This window comes from Echiichthys vipera, assembly GCF_963691815.1.
Source record: "Echiichthys vipera genome assembly, chromosome: 19".
In the NCBI taxonomy this organism is placed as follows: Eukaryota; Metazoa; Chordata; class Actinopteri; order Perciformes; family Trachinidae; genus Echiichthys; species Echiichthys vipera.
The window spans coordinates 15,625,930-15,639,723 of NC_139844.1; the positions used below are offsets into that span (position 1 = coordinate 15,625,930).

The 13,794-nt window shown below is 41.7% G+C and overlaps 1 protein-coding gene across 1 annotated transcript in view; it reads left to right on the forward strand.

The window, feature by feature from the left end:
• syne1a (spectrin repeat containing, nuclear envelope 1a) overlaps positions 1-13,794 on the forward strand; it is a gene marked incomplete at its 5' end in the record, with an annotated part of 121,139 nt that overhangs the window by 26,127 nt on the left and 81,218 nt on the right. The window contains 22 exons of the mRNA XM_083934031.1: positions 392-532; positions 629-789; positions 1,159-1,315; positions 2,019-2,246; positions 2,359-2,457; positions 2,703-2,890; positions 3,716-3,839; positions 4,011-4,177; positions 4,364-4,517; positions 4,655-5,310; positions 5,927-6,106; positions 6,772-6,925; positions 7,643-7,801; positions 8,284-8,466; positions 8,593-8,694; positions 8,845-9,048; positions 9,871-10,078; positions 10,729-10,841; positions 11,292-11,497; positions 11,579-11,740; positions 11,842-12,121; positions 12,399-12,571. Coding sequence (XP_083790157.1) covers positions 392-532; positions 629-789; positions 1,159-1,315; positions 2,019-2,246; positions 2,359-2,457; positions 2,703-2,890; positions 3,716-3,839; positions 4,011-4,177; positions 4,364-4,517; positions 4,655-5,310; positions 5,927-6,106; positions 6,772-6,925; positions 7,643-7,801; positions 8,284-8,466; positions 8,593-8,694; positions 8,845-9,048; positions 9,871-10,078; positions 10,729-10,841; positions 11,292-11,497; positions 11,579-11,740; positions 11,842-12,121; positions 12,399-12,571 — 4,199 coding nt within the window. The remainder of the gene's footprint in view (positions 1-391; positions 533-628; positions 790-1,158; positions 1,316-2,018; positions 2,247-2,358; positions 2,458-2,702; positions 2,891-3,715; positions 3,840-4,010; positions 4,178-4,363; positions 4,518-4,654; positions 5,311-5,926; positions 6,107-6,771; positions 6,926-7,642; positions 7,802-8,283; positions 8,467-8,592; positions 8,695-8,844; positions 9,049-9,870; positions 10,079-10,728; positions 10,842-11,291; positions 11,498-11,578; positions 11,741-11,841; positions 12,122-12,398; positions 12,572-13,794) is intronic.

Genomic DNA, 13,794 nt, shown 5'->3' on the forward strand with positions numbered 1-13,794 from the left:
CACTGAAATGTCAAGGATGCCTGAATGTTCATTTTCAAAGGGAAAATAGCCGTAAATCACCTTAAATTAAAACTCCAAAACATGTTAATGGTTCTGGTGTCGGTCCCATGTTCGATCCATGTTAGACAAACCCTATAACACCAGTGTCAAGTAATTATGTGGAGAGCGATTTATTGTTAAGGATGCAGAAATAGAAGTTGCATTTTGTTGTTGCTTGCTACAATTTAGTGGGAAAATCTGGAGTTAAATCAAGGCCAGAGATTATTTTGGTCAGTTTGTTACTTTAAATAATGACAAACACTTCAATACTTGGCAATTCTGTGTGTACATGTAATATCTTCTGTATCAAACTTTACCCACAAATATTATTCTGCTCTTTCTTCGACTCAAGGAAACTCTAAGCTCCTGGCAGAATTTTGAAGCAGACAGAGAAACAGTTTGGAGGTTTATCAGTAATGCAAACAATGAGCTGCACAAAGAGCTTATTTTCAATAGTCTGGAGGGTCTGAAAACGGAACTGGAGCATAACAAGGTGTGTGTGTTCAATACATATGTGTGTACATGCATATGCTGTAGTCTATACTCTGTATTCTCTTATCCAATATATCGTTTTCTTTCTTGTCTGTAGGAGATCCTCACAGAGGTTGAAGAGTGTTCTGTACGAGCAGATCTCCTCCTGGAAAAGGCAGCAGATATTGAGCTTGGTCCGAAAAACCTGACTCTTCTTCTACAGCAGGCCCAGACCACTAGAGAAGCAGTCACACAACTTCAAAACCACCTCAACAAGAAGTATGTTCATGGTGCAAAATTAACTTTTTGTCCACCGGCCAAAAGGCTAGTGAATGTTAAAATTTTACCAATAGACTGTCATTGGTTTTTTTTGGCTAGTGAATGAAGCTAATTATCTCCTAGACCCTTGCTTATTTTACAAGCATTTGGCTAGTTGATGTTGCAACTTTTGTAACCTGAGTATGTCCCATCCTCATCCAAAGTCTTCCATCACCTTGAATTGTAATGGAGTAACTTCCTCAAATGGAAGAAAACTAGAGAGTCAATTTTCACCATGCTAAAGGGTGTACTAGTTTTTTTTATTTTTTTATTCCTATAGTACATCTCGATATGCACACAGTATATTCTACAAAAATTCTTGGCTTTCAGTGTTGTCCAGCTGGAGATGATGTGCATGTGGTGGGAGCGCTTCAGCAGTGAATCAGAGAACTTCTCTTTGTGGATTAATGAGAAAGAGAAGGAGCTGGAGGCTGTCAGCTCCACCTCCTCCTTAGATCCTCTGAACAAACACATCAGCATGGTGGAGGTATGTTATGCATCCCATTCTTTCTTAAATGTTGTATCTTTAATACTACTGGCATGCTACTGAGCCACAGTTTTTAGCAACTTCTTCAATCATCTTCCGATAATCACAAATAAATATGCATCATCCACACTTTTTTTACATCCATCCCAGTAATGTAAGTCAAAATTGCTGTCTGCCGTTGTGCCTGTAGTGTATAAAGATTAAGATGAAATAAGATTAAATTTGAATGTAACCCCAAGGAGAAATTGGGTCAGAGCTGCAGCAAAGACTAGGATACAGAAAATAAATTGATCACATTGAAGAAAATATAATCTTGGCTTGCCAGACTTCAGCCTTGTCAATCTCTTGGAGGTCTGGTGAAAAAATGTTAAAAAACATTTAATATAAGAGGGCTTAGGAAGTCCTGCGGCAGCCATTTGATTAGTTGCGAGTTTGAAAACTGCCTCCAGAAATAACATAGTCAGTTTTCTTGTCTTCCCAACTTCTGCACTTGAATTTTGAACCTGAATAGATACAACTTTTATCTATAATAGACAAAGGATTTGATTGAAGATACAACATAGCAATGTCTGTATCAGGCTGATAAAAGAGGATAGATAGTCTTTTTCTCCAACTGTTTTGCATTCTATCTTTTTATTTTTCCCACCTTGTGCCTTCCATACTTTTTCCTGATTAGCATTCCTCTGCTGTTGCATCCCTACAGGCTATGGCAGAAGCTTTGGAGGAGAGAAGGGCAGCTCTGGCCCACATGGAGGCGGACTGTGAGGCATTGTCGAGGTTTGTGACCCCAGGAGAGACAGGACATATCCGGACACGACTGGCACAGATGAGGCGCTACTGGGAAGAGTTGAAGGGGAGGGTAGAGCAGCTGGGAGGACAGCTTAACCAAAGCGCCTCGTACTGGCAGAGATACAATGATAACCTTGAACAGGTATACAGCAACATATGATGGAATTGTTTGGTGCAGAAATTGTAATTAAGACTTTGCATTGCCAGGGTTTGGCATGATTGGCTGATGATGATGTCTTTGTCATCATCATCAGGTCAAGAAAGCAATGATTGACCTTAAAGAAAAGCTTGACTGTCCGGTGGCATACTGTTCGTCATCATCTGAGACCTACAAAAGCCTCCAGGATCATACGGTACGAAAAATGTGACATCACCATAGCTACATGGAATTATTTGTTTGAAATTTGAGGTTGACTTAGGTTAAATAATCTCTGGTTTGATATTGTGTTATTGTGTTATTTAGGACATTGTTAGTTATTATTAACATTATTATTATTATTATTATTGTTAGTAGGATTTATGAGATAATTTACTCAATGCCAATGCGATTAAGCATCCTCTGCGGAGCTGATGACAAGCACATTTCTGTTTCCTCCAGGAGGTCTGCCAGGCTGTCGAGCAGCTGAACCCCAGGCTGATGGCTTTGTGTTCGGCCATGAAGAGGCTTGGAGAGGGCAGCCAGCTGGAGGAAGAGGTGGCTAACCTCCAGAAGCAACAGGGAGAGTTTATGGCAAAGGCAACAGAAAAGCAATCTACATTAGAGAGCCTGCTAGCACTGTGGCAAAGGTAAAGTTAACAGTTATGTGTGCCTATGTTTGTGAATTGTTATATGGGGCATCTGCAAAAGAACCTTTGGTGAAAAAATAATACTTCAACTTAATGTCTGAAAAAGAACCTCATGCACCTTGCACCCCAGCTTTGCTCAGCAATCTGCTGAATGTGTCTTAGGGCTTAGTTTATTTCCTGTTTTATTATGAAGTTCTCTTCTCTTGTGCAATGTCTTGTTTTACTTCCTGTCTGTTTTCCCTGTAACCCTGTGGGGTGTACTACAAAGCTCGATTAGTGGGTTAGCGAGGTATGTTGCGCTTAAAGGCTGGGTCAGCTGTGACACGAAAGTCGTTCTCTTTTAGTGTCGCTGTATCACCATCACTTTCTTTGATCACATAATAGACTGGAGTGATTGTTTCTCACCCTTCTGTATGAGTCACATGTTAGCTGTTTAAAGAGTTGAAGCTTTGGTGCTTGTTTTATTGTATTTATCCAATCAGGGACTCTTTTTAGATCAACTAAATTATATTTTGATGCTAAACTTGATAGTGCGTATGTGTGGTTGTGGGATTCTCTGCAGACAATCCTCTCAACTACACGTGTATGTATGAGGGATTACTTACAGCACTGGGTACTGTGGTGAGATATGGTTGCCCCATTATGACCCTGTCACTGAGGCCTGGTCAGATAACAAAAATATAATACGCAGACTGTATCAGTGTGTGTGTACTTTAAGATCACAGGTTGCTCTTATCAATCTATTGTTAGATCAGTATTTATTCTATTCATTTTCAGAATAGTGCTGTATAAATTTATTTCATGTGGATGCATTCTTTTGTACAGATTTGAAAAGGAGAGTTCCTCCATGAAAATGTGGTTGAACAGGTGTGAGTCTGTTTGCTGTCCAGACACCAACCTGCTTTCTGCAGACAAAGTCAAGCTTAGGAATGAACTACTAAATGTACAGGTATGTAATTGCTATTCCTTGCTGACCTTTCCATATGCATTTTGATTTTTTTCTTTCATGTAGAGTCTTCCTTTCCCTTTTCAGATTTATTTTTTTACCTTACCAATTACACAATGTGTATTCTGCTATTTTTGTATTGCATTATTTTTAAATACTTATTCACCCATCCAGGAAATGCAGGGGGAGACGATGTCCTATGAGATTCTTCTGCAGGGTCTTGTGAATCTTGCGCTGTGTCTGTACCCCACAGCGCCTGAAGCTCGTATCGAAGAGCTCAGTGTGGATCTCGCACAACTACAGGAACGATTCACATCTGTGAAGAACAGCACACCACACAGGCAAATTCTCTTGTTTGGCATATCACACAGATTATTTAACTTTGCGTATCTCTCCATAAATGGACTCCTGAAGTTGTGTGGTTCAGCTTTTTTCCCCAAGTAGTTGGTTTTGTTTAAATATACACTTGTCAGGACTGTAACCACTGTCATGTTATTCATCCAGACTGCCTTCCACCTCTCATTTAGGCTTGAGCTGCTGGAAACTCAGTTGTCACAGCTGGAGCAGTTTGATCAGGCACTGCTGACTTTGACCCAAAGGAGTGAACACTTCCTGTCTGGCTTGAGAAGATCTTCCCAGGTTGATATTGCTGATCTTGAGGCTGCAATTAGTCAGCTGAAGGTGAGAAATCAATACTTTGCTGTCAACAGTGATGTCCTTTATAGGTTTTATATATTAGAGTAGTTACGGTAAGCAAGTTTATATTGATTGCTGTAGGCGGTAATGTTAATTGGTCTAATTGAACCATCTTGTTGCAGGAGCATGATGTGCAACTACAGGCACATGCCTCGCTGAGAGAGACTCTTCACCAAAGAGAGTCCTCCCTGCTTCGCTGCTCTACCCCGGAGGCCCAGCAGCAGCTCCAGGGCTGGAGGGAGGACTGCCTACAGCCCCTCAGTGAATCCCAGCGTCTCCTGCTCCTCCGTAGAGAGTGCCTGACTGAGTTAAAGACCTTTCTTGATAAGCATGGAGCGGTAGCCAGGGCTGTGGGCAGCCTTCACGAGGCAGTGGAGGGCAGGGGGAGCTGGGACCGCTCCAAATCTGAAGAGCTGCATCGTGGAATACGGGAAGGGGCTAAAGACGTGGCCAGGCTTGAGGCTGAGGCAGTTGGGTTAGATGGGCAGATAAGCAAGGCACACCTGCACCTGATTGGTGCAGAGTGGCGAGGCTCCAAAGACGTGAACCATCCTCAAGGAAAAACATCTTGTAGGGGACAGGCAGTGGCCCTCATGATGGCTCTAGAAGGGGTGCAGAGGGGTGTGGGATGGCGGCAGAGTGAAGCAGATGCTTTAGGGGCATTATGGAGTTCCTTCAGGGAGAGGAGGGAGGAGGTGATGAAGAATCTGAAGAAACTGGAGAATGAAGCGAGGCAAGAGGGGGCCAGAGAGAACTCTGTACAGGCCTTTCAAAACAGGTATGTAAATGATAATCAACTCACTTTAGGCGTTTATATATATTTAACGTCAGCATTGTTTGTACCAGCCTATACTGAATGAACTGTATTAAAAGCAATATTAGTATCAGGCCCATATATATTATTTCACATTAAATGTGCCTTTTTACCCTTTTATGTAGTTCCCAGGCATGTTTACATTCTTTCTTGGTGCTAAAATCTGTTGTTCTGCAAACATATACATGTCTGAATAACTTGTTCCAATCATCAGGAAAAAAACACCTTTACTTTTTTGTGGGGGATTAAAAGCCAAAGTTTACTAATTAATTTGATTTAGGAACATAAAAAATGATCATGTCATTGTTTTTATGTACTTTCGGTTTGACACCTCTGTGGAAACGCCTCTGTTTCATCTGTGTTGTTCTTTTGCTGAATGTATTTTGTCACTTTTAAATACATCTTCTGAGCTTTCTATTCAGAGAGACCCACTGTTAGACAGACTCCAAGATGATACATGAATGAAGCCAAAAATAAAGATACAAATCATTTTAAATTCAATGAAGCTGAAATTTTTTATATATTATATAGGAATCAGCTTGTAATCCTCATTGTTTTCTTCTCCCTCTATTTCTCCCAGGCTGCGTTTTTTCGTCCAGCTGGAGGATGAGCTCCAGTCTCTGCAGCATTCCCAGCGGTGGTTAGACGAGAAGGGAAGCCAGCTGGCCCAGAGAGACAGTGAGCTGGCTGGGGAGGCTCTTAGGGAGGTAGCACTGGTGAAGACAGCCTGGGAGAGTGTCAGGACTCTGATCACCAATGGGTAAGGATGTGGGGAGAGAGATTTTGACTCATTCATCTGATTTAAATTCCTTTGCTCTATTTGTTTATGGTCCTACTGTGCAGAGGCAGGGAGTATACTTTTTGTGATTTTAATATAGACACACTACAGTTAACAGTTGCAGAGTCTGTTGTATTTTCATAATTTAAAGGACACATATTGTAAACAGTGAGATTCCCATGTCTTTTTGATTGTAAAGCCGGTCTACGTGCTATATAAATCTGGGAAAGTACAATTTCTCAATCCACACAAATATACACACAGTCAAACTGTGCCTTCTTCCATACAGATGTGATTTCACATATACCATATATAGGTGGAAAGTGCCACCACATTGCCGTTATGGTAATTTCCCTGCTGCAATGACCTTGCAGAGATGCAGCGAGCACAGATATGCAAGAATCAGAAACGCTGACCTCAGAGCACAATGGACTCTTTCGGGAGGGGGCTTAATTAGACAGGCGCTAAATTGGTGCATTTTGGACAAATAATGTGTTTTGTTGAACATTAAAGCATGTATGTTCCAGTTGAAACCCATAATTCAAGTATAAACCTGAAAATGAGAACCATATGGGACCTTAAATACCCAGTGCTTAGTGATATGCCAAGTAATAATCTTGACCTTTTTCCTCTCTTTTCCCATGCAGTCAGGAACAGAGTGGAGTTGTGGTAGATCTTCTCCGCCAGTTCCACCACCTGAAGTCGATCCTCACCACTGTTGTGGAGAATGCTCAGGCTGTTGCTCACAATCTCCCTGACCACAACCATAACGCTCAGGAGGCCAAAAGGACTTTCACACGAGTCAGTGCCTCTTGTTTTTCTCTGAAAATCATTCATTTAATTTTCTGCTTTATCTTTTCAAATGATGCCCGCGGTAAAAAAATAAATTCTAGCTATGATTCATACATCAAAACACATGCGTACCACAGTCCATTGAGCTATGTCAGGACAGAACATCCACTGACCATTGTGCTGTTTATAACTTGTATGTATCTTTCCTGCAGTGGTGGAAATAAATTTTCCTTATTCTATACTTACGTAAAAGTAGAAAATACCATAGTCTACCTTACCTACCGTAGTATAAATACTCCATTACAATTAAAATGAGATGAGAGATAGACCTTTATTGCCACAAGGGGAATTAGTCTTGCACTGGGAGCAATATATAAGTACGAAAAAAAGACCTGAATTCAACATCTTTATTAAGTAAAGGTATATGAATGTTAATAGAAAAATGCAATAAAGGTATAAAAGTAGTAAATTGTTATTATTCTGTTTTTATAGAATACATAATACATGTGTTTTATATCAATGTTTTTAATTGCAGAGCCACTATTAGATACTGTACTTTGTATACTAGTAGGTTAGGTTAGGTAGGTTGGGTAGGTTAGTAATGGGTTTTTACTGCATATCAGTCAGTGTACAATAAACCCACTCTTCCCTTCCCGTTTGTACAGCGTCTATCCCTCTAGTGGTGGTCTGTTGTAATTCCTCCCACACACTTCTCTGTCCCTCTAGCATGATACGGTCCAAGCCGAGCTGAGAGAAAAACAGGAAGACATGGACCAGCTCATCAGCACAGTGGAGGATCTACAGAGAGAGCTGGAGAAAGTTCCCAACTCTGATGCAAGCTCCATCCAGAGAGAGATGGAGACGTTAAGAGACCAGTGGCTGGAGGTGAGTGGTACTCGATAACACATGCTGTACCATCATGCACCTGTTTTGGTCAAATGGCAGCTGAAATCACTGGGCTGTGTTTTATTTAGATACATCCACACTACATCGTTCTGACTGGAGGGGAAACATGATAACGACTATGAAATGTATGAAGAGATATGTGGTGTTGTTTTATGTGACTATGATAAACAAATAAATCAATTATCACTTCCACATTGCAGCTCTGCCAAACACTTGCGCTTTTCCTCTTTTAATGATCTTTATTTCTGTTTTTCCATTTTCTCTTCCTAAGGGATTTCGTTGGCTGCTCAGCTGTCACAAATGAGGCAGAAATATAAACAAGTCTAGACACGTTATCTGCCTTTTTGTCTTTCTCTCTCACTCCTCATCCCCACATCTGTCAAACCAATTAAGTCTTGTTTTCCTCCCATCTCTCAGTTAAGCATACTTGAGATATATTCTGCTGGTTTCTATTCCTTCAGATCTCAGAGAGAATCCAAACCAACACAGAGAGACTGGGCTACTGTGTAGCACTGTGGGACGACCTCAAGTCAATGGAGCAGGACATTAACCAGTGGGCCGCCAATTCCATTGCTGATCTCACCGACAGTGTAACAAATCTCAGTGATAAAGAGCAGACAGAGGTTCATCTCGCCACCTTTCAGGTCAGAGTATGCTGGACAGGCTGCATGAATGAGTTTATGAATGATGATGATGGTGTTGTTGTAATATCCAGAGTGAGTTCAAAGTGAGTGTTATTTAATTGAAATGTTCATCCCTTTGATCTACAGGCTGAGGTTGAGAAGAGGGAGCAGAGACTGGACGCCCTGCAGGAGAGAGTGACAGAGCTGAAGGAGCGAGCAAAACTGCAGGAAACCCCATTACAAATGCAGGTGAATATGGTGGGGAGAGACATTCAGGAGGATCTTGCTGAAATTATTATAGCAAAAGAATATTTTTGTGAGGAACATTAAAATCACACTATTTGTATGTTGTTGTTTTTTATGGGATTTTTGATTGTATTCATTTCTTTATTGAACTAGGTCCTAGAGTCAGACCTGAGGAAGAAAATGGCCCATGCGCAGGAGGTGTACAACCAGGCCAAACACACTCTGACCTACTTCAGTTTCCAGAAGCAGCGACTTGAGGACCTCATGTCTCAGATGACCGAGCGGCTGGTGTCAGTTGAGGGTTCCTTATCTGACCTCACTGAAGCTACTTCTCCTGAAGACATTGGTAAAGTTAAGGTATGCGACCCTTAATGTGATACAAGAGCACAACAATCCAAGATCTAAACATCTAGTACAGTATTGAGACAAATAATACTGACTTTGAAAGTAACAGCCTTCCTCTTCTTATTCATATTGCTGTTGTTATTCCTGTTGCTTCATATTACCAACCATGCACTATATGAGGACACATGATATAATATTTGATCTGCGATGCCTTAAAATTAAATTCTGAGCATAATGAAAGACAATTTTTACATAATACTCTCAGGGGCCGTCCACACGAATGCGGGTATTTTTGAAATTGTGTGTTTCTCTGCATGGATCGGCCTTTCATCCACATGCAAAAGCAGTTGAGGGCTCCTGAAACTGGAATTTTTTGTAACTGGAGTCCAGGGTGAACGATAAAGTCCGGTTTCAGCAGTCATGTTGCGGACAGGAAAACTGAGGAAAACTGCAATTTCTTGTTGACATTGTTTGACTTTTGCACTGCGGGTTGACAATAAGTGGACACTCGAGACGTGACCAGCTAAATTTTTTATCACACCGGTGGTATGGACAGGAATTTTTTTTAACCGGGGGCCATTAAAGTTTGGTTTCAAAAATACCTGTCTTTGTGTGGACTAGGCCTAAAGGTGAACTTTTGACTCTCTTTAGGAGCTCAGAGGTCAGACTCAGCTACAGCTTCCTATAAGCTGGCAGTAGTTCTAGTTGTAGGACACGTCTTTAAGGTGGATACAGTACATGTCACTATCTCTACCCTCTCCACCGCTCTGCAGCCCTAATTATAAATATACATTAAATCTTATCCTCTTATTTCTTACTTCTTTTAATATACAGGACCTGCAGAGTGTTGTGCAGCAACAGAGGGCAGACATGGACTCGGCAAGAGATGCTCTGAGTACGCTGTGCCGGTCTCATCCCTCTCAGGAGCTGTCACGCCTCTCCTCTGACCTCACCTCCATTGCCAAGCGAACAGAGGCTGTTGCTCAGCGCTGTGCCAAGACCAGAGGCAGCTTGCAGGATGGGCTACAGCTTCATTTCAATGGTAAGAGATATGAATTTGTAGTTTGGATTTTGTGGAGTTTAATTTTTAATCTGGATAGTCTCTGTTTGATGGTTTATTAAGTTCTTTCCTTTTGTGTTCCAACCAATAATCAAGTGATTAATGTACAGTAACAGCCACTATAACTTCTTTGCTTTATAACGAGCAGTATAGATTTTAAAAGCACTTAAAATCTCATCATGACCCAATCAAACGGTGAGCAACTACATGATGCAATGTCATTTGTTCATGTTGCCGGTGCAATAGATTTATTGTTGATTATCCTATATTCTTCCCCAGAGCACACTCAATCCGCCCACTACAACTCACACTCCATTAACACACAATGTCTGGTACACTGGTGCGCTCTCATTGCTCAGACACACACCTGTGCCTCGGAGAGTAATGTCGCTCTCGTCACATCTGCTCTCGAGAGAGTCATTTTGGGCTTGTTGCCAAGGCAACCCAGAGCTACACACGCCCACTCTTCCCATCTGCCTAACACATCGCCTCTTCTCACTCTCCTCCTTCGGGTTCCTTCACTTTTAAATATTTTTTAGTTTTTATTTTACCAAACAGTAGTTTTTCCCCATCTTGTCACCATATATTTAGTTTGCATTTAGTTGACCTGTTCTTTCTGTTCCTTGAAGCAGAGCTCGTCCAAAACTTCCACTCTCGGATTACAGACCTGAAGTTGGAGCTGAAAGAATGTGCTAACCAATCAGGAGATGTTGTTGTGCTTGTAGCCAAGCTGCAGAGGCTAAAGGTACTGTCATATGTCATACATTTATATTTTATTTCGTTTTTGTATGGTGTGGCTGTCATTGGGAATTGTGGTGAACCGAAAGCATATTCATGTCTCTCAGGTTTCAGTAACTTCACTTGTTGATACTGGCATGCTATCAAACTTTGACACACCAAAATCATTTTATATTGGAATGACAATGGAGTTAACAGATTAAAGCAATTCATAATTATATCATTGTAACAATGAATTTCATATCTTCCACCTAAGTTACTACATTATCTTCTAGAAATAGGTCATCATGGAAATATTGTACGTCACCATTGATGCTTTATTGGACCAAACTACTGTAAATCTGGACTTGTATTTAACAAACATCTCAGAATCACTGATAGATATCGTCTTGATGTGTGGGTTGTGGCGCAGACACATCACCCTATTATTAGCAACATGTTTCTCTTTCATCTACAGGTGTCAGTCGAGCGGACATCAGAGGGTGAGGAGCATTTCTCTCAGATTTGTGAGGAAGCTGAGAGGCTCCAGCTCCATCTGTCAAAAACTGCAGCAGCACAGGTTCAAGAGCATCTCTCCTCGTGTCAGAGAGAGTGGAGGAACTACCTGGACAGCTGCTCCCAGAGCCAACGAGACTTGGAAGAAAGTATTGACCTTCTCAAAAAGTAAGTCAACACTCTTGTTGTGTCATGTGTTTATGCAAAGGAATTTGAATTAAATGGAAATATGCCTCCTCTCCTCTCCAGGTTTACTGGCTGTGTGGAGGGTCTAAGACACTGGCTGAAGCAGATGAATCTCAGCCTCAAGAGAGAGCCTGTTTTTGGGGCTGAGTGCCAGCAAGGAGCCCTAGACACCACAGAAGAGCTGGAGAGGATAGAAAACCTCCATGAGGAACTGCTTGCAAGAAGGTGTGAACCGTATATGTGGATGTGTGAGGCCATATATTATAGTTACGATAGCATAAGCTGTTAAATGTTCTTAACAATAACATATCATTGTCTCTTGCAAGGGACTCTATCGAGTGTCTCTGCAAGGAGGCCCAGTCTCTGTCTGAAGAAGGTCGGGGGTCAGGAGAAGAGGTCAGATTGACAGGCCAGCTCCAGATGGAGCACCAGGCCCTGCTGAAGGCAGCCAGGGAGAAGCTGCGAGGCTGCCAAGAGAGCCAGGCCTTTGGAGAGACCCTCCAAGGGGTTTGGGCCTGGCTGGAGGAGATCCAGGAGAGACTGGGTACAGTAGACAGCACCATGGGGACCAAAGAGCAGTTAGAGCAGAGGCTGGAGACTGTGCAGGTGAGTGTAGGTTGTGGCCAGAAGTAATTTCCATGAAATATTATATATGATGAAATGCATAAAGTTGCTGAAATCTTTAAGAACGTGTGAACATTTATACTGTTCTTTACTTAATTCATCTACTGTAATAGAGCTTTATTTGGACAGACTTCAGACTTCTATTACAGTCTTCAGTTGTTCTGGTAAACACAAGATGGGGCTGTCTGCTTGAGGAAGTATTTATCCGAGGTTCTGTTGTCTGCCTCCAGTTCACTATGATCCCACTCTGTTTCCACAGGACATCCTGCTTTTGAAGGGAGAGGGAGAGGTCAAGCTGAATATGGCGATGGGTAAGGGTGAGTTGGCCCTGCGCAGCTATGGAGCCGCCGGACAGGAAGTGGTCCGCTCTCAGCTCCAGGAAGTGGAGGATGCGTGGGCCACGCTGCTTGTGACTGCCATGAGCTGCCACAGGTAGACTGCTCACCTTGTTCCATCATCTGGAATATAATCTGATGGTTTATTCCCCATGTGTGCAGTTAAAGCCATTTATAAACAGTAGTTCAAAAGAGGTGGTCCTGCATTTAATTTGAATATTTTGTCACCATTTGCATTTACAGAAATTGCTGAACTCTAAAGACATTTTTCATTCAACCACTCACACCACACTGATTTTTGCTCTCAGGATTTACCCCTGGACATTTTAGAGGCCATTTACCTGTGTGCCAACTCCTCTCTCTTGGGAATAGGTTATTTTCATGATGATAGATTAATGTCTCAGTGACATTAATTACCATTAGGTTAAATACATAATGAGAAGTATTTGTCTCATTTTGATTGATGTAAGTGTTATTTTCTTTGTGTCTGTGTGTGTGTGTGTGCGTGTGCGTGTGCGTGTGCGTGTGCGTGTGCGTGTGTTTGTTGGGCAATTATGGCCCCTCCTAGAAAAAAATTATCTCATTAGGGACTAAATGGTGGATGGCAAACAGTGGGTCACACATGGGGTGTGTTTGTGTTTTTAAGGGGAAAGGGATAACAGGAGGCGAGGGGTAGCAGGTGAAATAGAGGTATGTGTGTGTGAAGGGGCAGATATTGCCGTTATTTGTACACCAATATCTGGGGTAACAGATGGCTAGGAAAATTTTGGGTGTGTGTCTGTGCCCATGTGTGTTTGAACAAGGAGATAAAGGGGATAAAGGCACTAAGCCAGTATTACAGACATTTTAGATTTCTTGGCCATATCATGAGTTTGAAATGTGTACTGTACCTGTAAATGACAGTGAAAAGGCACACAGTAGATGATGTACAGGTCTAATGTACCAAAATTATCTAAGTTTAAAGTAACCAAACATATGGATTTATAAAACAGTTCTTGTTGGATTACACTTTTAGACATTTACATACTGTATTGTATGCTTGATATCACTTATAGGTCAAAGAATTCAAATCACTAAAATGTCGACCTCCTTTAAACACAGGCTCACAGGCAGGCCTTCAGATCAGATCAGGTGTTCAAGCAAAAACACATGTCCTGTTCATTTTGCATGGAGCGAGTAGTATGTTTAGGCGCTGAAAAGTTGACACTGACTCAGCTTTTGGAGAAATGCAACCTAACATCATGCTGCGGTGGCCAATGCAATCAGACCTGTCTTAGTCTGTTTGAGGTGGTGTGCGAGTCCCGTACAGTCAACAGTAAA